Below are 10,817 nucleotides of genomic sequence, written 5' to 3'. Positions count from 1 at the left end.
TATTAAGAGTCTAAATCAGACTATTTCTTTTGCAATAATCAACACATTCATTTTATGTTTTTTTATTTTGAGAGTAATAGCTTGTATGTAAAAGTCTAGGTCATACAAAAGTAATCTCCTCTTTACAGGATTTGTAAAGCAGGACCTCAAACTTCAAACTTTATTTATTTATATAGCCCTTTCATACAAAATGCAGCCCAAAGTGCTTTACATGTTAAAAACCCAACCTCTCCCATGCACAGCACACACAGCCATGAACACATGCTCTTTGACACTGAGGACCCAGGTGAGGGAAGCATTATTATGGACCTGGAGGGAAAGCAACAGCTAGAGTGAAATAGTGTAACACTCAGTACAGCTTTGTCCGTCAGAAATTCACCACGGTTTAATTATGATTTTTCTTTCACCCAGGTGTAAATCAAGCTGTTCCCTTCTCTCTCGAAAGGCACTTAACTTTGTCTTTCATAATCTAAACTGTACAGTTACTGCTCATTAGAGTGGTGGGTAGTTTGCCTTCAGCGTCGATGACACAATAAATAAAGCAGTTTGCATTTAAACAATGTAAGCCTGCGTACAGTGCTGGTAATACAGGGCATAAATGGACACTTGATCGGAAAAGAAAACAAAAAAAGTTAGAATAGACTTATTACAAATGATCAGTAATGATTCTGTACAAGCGCAGAAGAGGATACTTTGGCTCCATTATGTACTTAGATTTTCAATCACACATTCAATCACACATACACACCCGCACATTTCAGTTCTTTTAATTGCACCCATTGTTTTTCTAAAAGCACTCAAGCCTCAAATGGAAACAGGATTCAAGTGCAGTCTCACACACAACAGGCTATTAACATTATTTTACACATTTTTGTTCTTTTTAAAAGGCAGAACTTTTTTCAATCAGCATCAATTCATGACACACACATTCTGATAAGGCCAAAAATCCCTCATAATATCTATAAGCTCATAACCCAGGTAAGATTTGAAAGTCGGCTAATTAATGAAAGAATGAAACTGCTGAAACTATGAATAACTTCACAGTGGTGCCAAGTATATTGTGACGTAAGTTAATTAGTTAGAGATTATCTCCAAATTTATGTTGTATTAACCACACTTGATAATGTCCAACAGGAGCTCAAAGATTAAACAGTCAGCCATTGGTCCAGCTCTGGATGAAAAACTGATGCTATACTTATTGCATTTTAAATGGAGTGTGGTTGTCAGCTTCAAATCATACAATATTTACATGACAGTAAGGTCTGAATTGCTGGGAAACCAGTGTACTTAGCCTGTAAAATAATAAAATCTTCATTTACTCATTTATAAGTCCCTTGTTATGTTTTCTCTGGTCTAGGAAGAAGGAACTCAACAGATATTGTGGTTGTGCAGTACAAAAAGACATATCTACTGTATATTTTTTTCATTCATTCATTCATCCATCCATCCACAATGCAGGGTCAGCCATTTCCACTTATTCAATATCACACAGTGAGTCTTTTATTTTCTTCCTGAGAAAGTTTCCGTTTCCCTTAAGTGTTTGAACCTGTGAGACAAAGACAAAATGAGGTGAATACAGGAGTCGTCCTCGGGTATTTTTCACACTCACGTTAGACGAGGAGTTTACTCACAAGCTCTACCGGCCACCGTACAGGTGGATCTTGGCGAACGAGACAGTCTCATCATAGTCCTTATGGCCCTTCTCATAGATGACAAAGATGTACTTCCTGTCCTCTACGGAGCCGGTGTCCAGTGACGTGATGCAGGAGTAGCCGCTCGGTCCGGCCCATATCTGGACGGCTTTGTTCTCCCAGGAGGTGCCGTTGGTCAGCGACCAGCGCAAGGTCAGGTTAATTCCTGTGGGGGACACAGCAGCAGGTCAGTGTGTCGACTCATTTTGGTGATCGACAGTAAAAAATAATCAGCAGCTACTTTAAAGCCCATTGTACAGACTTTTCATTTAGTGTTGATTTTGGCGGCCCCTGTGGACGAAAGCGGCGGAATGAAGACTGCATTTCCCACTGTCATGAAGACGTTTGTCTGGCCGCCGCGTGTAGATTTATTTTGGAAACGTCCGAAAGGAGACGGGACTTTTTCTTTTTTTTTTTTGCAGCGTTGTGTATCTATTCGGATCGTTTCGTCAGTGGTCCGACCCGACCATGCCTTCGAGAGGTATAGAATTAGACTACTTAGAAATAGCGTATTTTCACATTTGCTGTTGTAGGTAACAGAGACACATCAGCAGAAACCAGAGACTTTTGCGTATCCAGTTAAAAGCTCCGTACAGGGGCTTTAACATTAGTCATTTAATATTTGTCACTTTTGATTTGAAAAAAGTGGGAAAAAACAACATATTCTCTGATTCCAGCATCTGAAATTATATTTGATTACAAACTAAGTATTTTTGTGTAATATCATCAAATCAAAGACATCTGACAACATCACATTTGGCTCTGCAAAGTTTGATGGGTCAATGTTTCATAGACAAACAATCGATGAATCTTGGAAAAATAACTTATATTTAAAAAAATTAATGGCAGATAATGCCCAGCAGCCATAGTGAAGACAACATAACCACTACAGTCAATTATTACATTTAACTTTATGCAATTGTTACAAATGACACACTATATTTATTTCACACTTATAGTTAAAAAAAGTAAGACTTTGCATATTACACACATGATCATGTTAAAAAATATGGTGTGACTGAGGCAAAGTGTTTATTACATTTTAATAGATAACTAATAATATTCAAATAATAATCACATGTATGATACAAAAACGCAGTGAAATAAATACTTTGGATAATACATTTGGATCCTTCCAGTGCATCTTTTTTATTACTTTTTTCCCTTTAGATAAAGTTTTAAATGCAGGGTGGTGACTGGTGACAGTAATTAGGAGGGAGGAAGAGACTGTGACTCAGTGTTTGTGGTTCTTACTCTTTTGCTCGTTGGACGGGTTGGTGAAGTACAGCACGCCGTCTTTCTGCAGAGCTCCGGCCGCCACCGCAGGATCCACCAGCTCGGAGTCGAAGAACAGGTCGTCTATGGGCAGGGACAGACCTCCGTCATGGCTGCGCACCACCACGCGACACCTGCAGTGGTAGTTGTTCTGGTTCCGCACATTGATGACGATGCTGCCGTCCGGCATCTCAACCGGCTGCAGAGCCACAGAGACAAAAGAGAGAGAAGGTTTAACTTCTTAGTGTGTGACAGTGAAATGTATTTTTTGAACCTCAAAACAAACTACTTGCACATTAACTTGGTTGTGGCTTAAGATGACGATATTTTGGACGATAAAATGGGGGGAAAATGAAAAATAATACCCTACTGACTAATATCTTAATCACACAATCAGCAGAAAATTAAATAGAAAAAGTCAATGTTGACTTTGTGTTATTATGCAGCTGTTACTACCACTCTTATTAAATATTTACTTTTTGTTTGATTTGCTTTTTTTGTGCGTGTGTCTCATTTATTTAGACCATTTTTGCAAAAGGAAATAGGTTGAAACAAATAGGAGCTGTCTAACACTTTGTATCAGAGGGGGTGCTGTTAAACATCCACTGATTTGATTAATTATGACACAGTATGAGCAACACACATCATTTTTAGATTAGCCAGGAGACAAGTACCAACATGATGTCCTATGGGTGATGACATAAAGGCCAAGTCCAACTTTATTTCAAGTGTGCGAGCATCTCACAGCTGTTGCTTTAAAGGGACAACGAGGAGTTTTGGAAAAGCAAAGCGTTTTCACACTACATTTATGAGCTTCCGCGCGCACCGTACATTTCTTTGACCGGGCGCAAGACGGACTCATGTTTTCATTCATCAATAATTAAAGTCAGAGGTTCAAAGAGGTTCACATACCACCGTAGTTCCAACCATAAACTGTGATTCGGCGGCGTTATTCTCATGACTCGCCACGAAGGAAACGCTGGTCGGCTCGACCAGCATTTCCGCCACCACTAATAATAACAAAATAACGATAGAGACAGAACGATATATTTATCAAAAATGGGCTCATTAACAAGTGTGGGTAGCGGAGATTCATCCACATTAACGTGAGACTTTTTTATAACCGAATAGAAACTCCTCGTTGTCCCTTTAACTGCCAGATGTTTTTAAAAAAAAATCTGTTTTTTGGCCAGTAGAAGGCAGAATAACTCTACAACAAACTGACAGATAAACAGCCATAATTAAATCGTGGTGAATGTGCAGGTCACAACTTGTCCACGAGAGCGTTTTGGATCTGTTGGATTCTGTATTTGATGAACTTTGAGGGACAGGGGAACCCGTACCACTCACTTCCATTGGGTTCACTGAGCAGCTTGCGTCTCTGCCCCGCGGATCTCAAAACACTGAGATCATGAACCTACTTCCATGACTATAGGGACTGTGGCAATAGGTGAATTTGCCAAAATGTTGAACTGTCCCTTTAAAATTAACAATACAAAACAGCTGGAAAGAAACGTAACCTGGCACTCATCGGGGTTGAAGTCCTGCGGCTTCTTCTTCTGGTTGTAGGGGATGCTTTTCAGCGCCGCGCCGTTGTACCAGTTGCGTCCATGGTCGTCACTCAAGATGCAGAAAACGCCGTCGCCCTCTATTGTTCCGTGACCACAAACCACCAGCCTGCCCTTCGCTGGATTGTAACGCTTCTGTAGAGAAAAACACACAACGGGACACAGACTCAGAGGAACAAACAGCTCACACACTTAAAAAAAAAAAATCTGTGAAATACCAACAGAAGTTTACAAACACAACAGCAGCTGATGCAGATGTTAAACTCTGACTGGGGGATCAGTCATTTATTTACACAATTACAACTCCCGTCCTATTATTATTATTATTAGTTATTCCGCCCCTGGAAACATTTCAAGTGCTCAGATGCCTGTTTCTACCAGATTAACCAGCTTGTTGGAATAAATAAGGAGTCCAATTAATTTTCATGATACAAACTAAGTGAGTTCCCATTAGGAGACACAACACAGGCACAACAAAAACAAGGCTCAGCTCATTATAATGTAAACAGACCATTGATCATGTTATCACACTGATCTGTGTTAACCAAGATAATGAAAAGCCCCGAAACTTTAACGCAGATACATCACACCATTCATGTTGCATTTACTGACAACGAGCAGCGAGTGATAAAGAGTGAGACTTCCTGTGATCAATATTCCTGTTAGTAGGCTACACAGTGTTTGGTGAAATCCCATAATGAGCAACATACAGTACAACACAGTCCAGTGTACGGTGACCCTGAGGGCTCAACTCACTGCAACTTAAGAAAAACACATGCAAAGACACAAAAGTGCTATAAAGTCACTCTGACAACAACTTCAACACACATGCTGCAAAAAACTAACACAACAAAAATGTTGATTTGAATTTAGAAGTTGTGAAGACGGCTACTGTTTGACAATAAGGTGAGTTTGTTTGGTTTATTAAAACGTCAATATCACATGATTAGACATTATTGCTAATATGTGCTGTTAGCTTAGCGTTAGTCTTTAGCCAGGTCCGTCACTTTTTTGTGTCCGTGGATTTTGCCTTTCCTTTAGCTGCAGTGAGCTGACCCTTCAGGGCCACCGTACAGTAGGCTATGAGTGGGTGAGCGTAGGGTTTAAATGAGCACAGTAACTAACATGTCTAGGCAACAATATTTTCCTTGAGTAAATGTCGTTATTACAGGCAAAACGTCACATAGACTTGAATTAATAACTTTTCAAAAACTGTTTCATGCCAACTTGCAGTACATTAATGTTCATCACATGTTCAGTATCAGCTTGTGACTGCTCTTCCTCTTTGTGGTAACAGTTTTGTCTGACACTGGCATATTCCTGGAGTGCTACTTCTGACTTTAGATGGTAACACAGCAACACATTCATTGATCTCCTGGTGTTAAAATCAACCGACACATCTGGCAGACAGAGTGCTGACAGTCAGACGTCGTTTATAGCTGAGAAATGCTGATCAGTGGCATCAAAACCAATAAACTCAGATTTATATTAGGCCTATTTTGTTTTTCTTCAGACTGATCTCTGTACTTTAACCTGTCATGTTTCCAAGATGTAGAGAAAAACAAGTGGTAAAGAAGAACTAACCCACTTTTCACTTCTTACTTTGGGTAGCTGAAGTCACACAAACTAAAAATAAACTTCCTCTTTTCATAAAGAACCTGATAGTTTCTAAAATTATGTCTTTAACTCTTCAGAACAAGAGGACAGCAACAGCATCGCTTTATTTTTGTCTTTTTAGATCTCACTTTAACATCCGTAATCACTTCCCGTGTGTGACGATCAAAGAGGTCATTTAGCTTTAAAGGGATAGTTCAACATTTTGGCAAATTCGCCTATTGCCATAATCCCTATAGTTATAGCAGTAGGTTCATTACGTTATATTATTATGTTGTTTTGAGATCCGCTGGGCAGAAGCGTGAGTTGCTCAGCGAACACAATGGAGGTGAATGGTACTGGTCCCTATAAAGTCACCAAATACACAATCCAACAACTCAAGTTGTGACCTGCACAGTCACCATGCTATGAAATAATTATGTAACATTACGCCACTCGAAGCAAATACTCGGAACTGCTTGTGTTTTTGAAGTCACTCAACCCAGCAGCCGTGTCTGGAATGTAGTTCCAGCTTTGCATTTGCCTCGAAAACAACTACATCTCATAATGTTACATGATTATATCATAGCGTGGTGAATGTGCGGGTCACAACTTGTCCACGAGAGCGTTTTGGAGTTGATGAATTGTGTATTTGATGAGGGACAGGGGACCGGTACCATTCACCTCCATTGTGCTCGCTGAGCAGCTCACATCTCTGCTCAAAACAACATGCACCGATAAATAAAGGTAATCAACCTACTGCTATGACTATAGGGATGGCAATAGGCGAATTTGCCAAAATGTTGAACTATCGCTTTAAAGGGATAGTTCAACATTTTGGCAAACTGACCTATTGCCATAATCCCTATAGTTTTAGGAGTAGGTTCGTTGGCAATGGAACAATTTGCCAAAATGTTGAACAATCCCTTTAAGAAAACAAGACAAATCGTCTTCTCACCTGGATGCCGAAGCCCGGCCCAGCAACGAAGGTCTTCGCTCCGAGCTGCTCTGAGAGGTTTCTGGGTCTGCTCCAGGTCAGGCCGTCGTCGATGCTCTCCACCATCATGGTGCTGGACGGGCTGCAGAGGTAGAGGTGGAAGCAGATGCTGTAGACGAGAATCACCGAGCCCACCTCCTCGTCCACCACCACAGAGCCCAGGTTCAGGCCGTCGGGCTGCGATCCGTCGTCCACAATAAATGAGGTCGGGGACCAGGTGGCTCCTGGAGGATGTCAAAACAGACAACATTTTATATTAACGGTGATGATTCAACTCCACACATCAATTCATGTTAGACAATAAAGCTGTTTATTGCGGTTGGTTATTTAAGTGTGTTTACTACTAGTGTATTATGCTGCTGCGTGACTCTGGGGACAGTCAACGTAGGTGTGTGCTCTCTTAGTGCCCTTTACTCTGTCAATAATTAGTGATGGAGGGGGAGAAAAAATCAATACCGCATAGTATTGTGATATTTTGTTTGAGAATATTGTATCAATACATGAACACCAAGTATCAATCTTTAATCTTGTAAAATATTAATGTAAGTTTATGGTGCTAGATATTTGAATACTGTCTGACTGTGTTGACAAGGCTGTTGCTTGACATTGTGCAAGAGTAAGTGAGATAAACACTGAGATCTACATCTTCATTAGATAAAACGGATGTTGAGAAAGTTTTCCTTTGGGACATACAGCACTTTGCAGCTGCTAATCAATAAATCACGATATATATTATATTACAAAATGCTTAAAATTGCGTAAATATCATATTGTGATTTAAATATCGTGATAATATTGCATCGTGGCGCCTCTGCTAACTCACACCTCTGTCAACAACATAGTTAATGGAGGCTGTTAAGTACACATAGCAGCCATTATAATATTTGCTCACTTCTAATGTAACAAAGTCTGTGTTGTAATTGAATGTATTCAACAACATTTGCTTCTTGGAAACGCCTTTTACTGCAAGTTCTTAAAAGTAAGGTCTAATCATAACAGCACTGATACTGGAAACTCTATGACACTCAGCGTTCAAGTCTATGCTGTTAGTTAACTTTTGTATTTTCAGGGCAAACCAACCATGAAAGATTAGTGGTGGCTAATAAGCTGTGTTCCAAAATGAACCAAAAAACTACTGTTGTGTATCTAACTGTGCTGCGGTGGTCGTCCTCCTGACCTTTGTCTGTGGACCGGCGCAGAGCGATGAACTTGGCCCCCACGTCGCTGGCTGAGGACTTCCTGCCCTCGGCGAAGGCCAGCAGGCTTCCCTGGGGGGTGAAGGTGAGCAGGGGGATCCTGTAGGTGTTCACCTCCCCCTGGGCTCCACTCACCCACAGCAGCTGCTCCTCGTACAGCAGAGGATCAATCTGAGAGGAAGAGAAGAGAAGAGAAGAGGGAGCGGAGGATCTGAGTAGGAGACTAAAGCAGCTGAATTATCATTGGTTAAAAACCGGTTTAGGAAGGAATGATATCTCTGTCTCTCATCACAGTCCACTGATGTTCACACTCTAAGTTCAGGAAGCATTAAGACACTCAGCAGTATCTCGACCTTCAAACTGCACAGCCTTCATGTTTCTTAAAATATGAAGATATGAAGGCAGGACAACATAGCCTACCAGAAATAAATACACACACACACATATAAAAGTCAAATTCATCACTTAATCTAAATTGAATTAACATTTAAGCCTCAACTGGGACAAATATCTCAGAGGGAAGTTTTACACAGTCAACCACACTGATGCAAAACTTCCGTGTTGTTGTGCAGCAGAAGATGTTTTTGTATATGCATGTTTTTTTTCCCTGCAGGTAATGGCAGCTCTGTGTCGGTGTCGTTACCTCTGCTGAGCTGATGAGACACAACACGGCGCAGAGCAGCAATAAGAGCGCAGAGAGCCGGTTTTCTGCCTCCATGTTGAATCCTCCTCCTGAAACCTGCTCCTTTTTTCACTCCCGCAGATCAATGGAGATCTATTTTTCCAAAATAAATCCACCAAAACAAGGAGAAGAGAGAAAGGGATGAAGGAGGAAATGCTCCCTACTACCGCGGACCGTCCACATTCAATTTCAATCAGCACCTATAACTCTCAAGTCATATGACCACGTCGGGCGGTCACGTGACTACCGCCACGCACCAAAATAAAAGCGGAAATTATTTTCGATACAAAAGATTTTAATTATATTACATAATCATGCCTTTGAAAAATAGCCTTTCATTTAACCAGCCTTTATTATTAGATTTAAAGATTAAAAAAAATATGAATATAGTTGGATAAAAATGATAAGCGTTTGTACCACATGACAGGAAATGGAAACAGATTTTATTTTATTTTTTTCCCTTTATCTTTTCCAAGACATAAAGAAAATTAATAATAATAATAATAATAATAGTAGTAAAATATTAGTATTAGGAAAGATACATAGAATAAACAGATGAATGAATAAATCACCCTGGCAAAAAAGTGAAATTGGCCTAGCATTTATGTGTTTTAGAAAGTAAAAAGTAAATGTATTAGAGTTTAGTTTTCCTATATAATACACGATTATGAATATTCAAGTATATCCTATAACTATATTAACATTTTTCCTTGTTTCTCTTTCTATGTTGTACTTTATGTTGTAGTTGTTTAAATGAAAACGGATGATGAATGATGTACATAAGTATAAATAAGCTAAATTCTCTGCAATGAAGTGTAAAAAGAAAAAATAATAGTTGCACACATGCACCTTATTTATTCTTTTCTTGAGGTAGAAAAAAACTTGGCAACACCTTTCTTTCAGTAGTGTTTATTTTTACTCTATGTAGAGCTTAATGCAGACAGAGAATAAGCATTGTCAATACAAATTACAATATTATTATTTGTTGATTTATTAACTAATTTTTGTGATTATGTTCTTCATTTATCATAGGGTGATCATTTTAATTACAGTTACCAATATTATCCACATGGGGGCAGACGTTTCTTAAAATAACCTGCACTGACTGTACAGAGGCCTGTGTAGACTGTTAGCTTTCAGGATGGTGGCCAAGTTTGACCATAGTATGAGACACACTCACAAAAAGCTTTCACTTTGAAACCAAAACCAAAAGTGGAAGGCAAAAACATATTTTTTATATTTTAAGATTACAATGTGGTTTTGTTTTTAAGATATGGTTAAAACTATGAACATGGAGCTGTATACAGGTGGAAAATGGTTAAGAAACATTCAAATAAAAGGAAACCCCATATAGGCTATATATTTTACACATGTCTGCTGTCACTATCAAACAAAGGCAAAAACACACAATAAAAAAGTCACATTTTTGCCCCAAACAAAAAAAGTGTTGAGTTTATCTTACAGTGAAGACACTGTTACTGCAAACCTCAAACTTTAATAGGGCTACGTAATCAGCGAATTCTCATTTAAATGAATTTGATTTGACATGGCAGTCCTGTGACCAAATACAATGCGATGTGTTACAGTAAGATTCGGATTAAATTATCCACTGATTTGTGCAACCAATGTCATTATCAAGTGATAATCTGAACTTTTTTGTTGTTGTTGTTTTTACATGTCAGCTTTTATGATAAATTCTTTTTTCTTTTACTCTGCTAACACTGCATTTCCCCTTTAAGATTGGGTACTATGTAGGGACTGTCTAAAGCTCAACGCAGTGTCTTGTACACTGAATTGTACACCTTTATGACCCCC

General features: G+C 39.2%; 1 protein-coding gene across 2 annotated transcripts; it reads right to left on the bottom strand.

The window, feature by feature from the left end:
• Nucleotides 1-1,465: 1,465 nt before the first annotated feature.
• neu1 (neuraminidase 1) lies at nucleotides 1,466-9,187 on the bottom strand. 2 transcript variants are annotated; one of them, XM_085791271.1, is made up of 7 exons: nucleotides 8,964-9,187; nucleotides 8,302-8,491; nucleotides 7,086-7,348; nucleotides 4,487-4,669; nucleotides 2,946-3,165; nucleotides 1,632-1,857; nucleotides 1,466-1,546 (listed from the first exon to the last, which is right to left on the bottom strand). In XM_085791271.1, the coding sequence occupies exons 1-6, from the start codon at nucleotides 9,036-9,038 to the stop codon at nucleotides 1,637-1,639; spliced, it is 1,152 nt and encodes a 383-aa protein (XP_085647397.1). In that variant the 5' UTR covers nucleotides 9,039-9,187; the 3' UTR covers nucleotides 1,466-1,546; nucleotides 1,632-1,636. The 2 variants fall into 2 exon arrangements, with proteins under 2 accessions (XP_085647397.1, XP_085647398.1); XM_085791272.1 differs by having other exon boundaries at nucleotides 1,466-1,569; nucleotides 1,635-1,857.
• Between the last annotated feature and the right edge of the window lie 1,630 nt (nucleotides 9,188-10,817).

Source organism: Trachurus japonicus, chromosome 11 (assembly GCF_045865225.1).
Source record: "Trachurus japonicus isolate A0001 chromosome 11, Traja_1.0".
NCBI classification, from domain to species: domain Eukaryota; kingdom Metazoa; phylum Chordata; class Actinopteri; order Carangiformes; family Carangidae; genus Trachurus; species Trachurus japonicus.
Note: the sequence above shows the minus strand (reverse complement) of the source record. Positions and strands in the feature narration are given on the sequence as shown.

Excerpts from the sequence above, each read along its gene's own strand:
- neu1 (XM_085791271.1), bottom strand. The coding sequence starts at position 9,038 with ATGGAGGCAGAAAACCGGCTCTCTGCGCTCTTATTGCTGCTCTGCGCC. Across the intron at positions 8,492-8,963 it reads GTCTCATCAGCTCAGCAGAG|ATTGATCCTCTGCTGTACGA; the intron begins GTAACGACACCG and ends TCTTCCTCTCAG. Across the intron at positions 3,166-4,486 it reads TCAACCCCGATGAGTGCCAG|CCGGTTGAGATGCCGGACGG; the intron begins GTTACGTTTCTT and ends GTGGCTCTGCAG.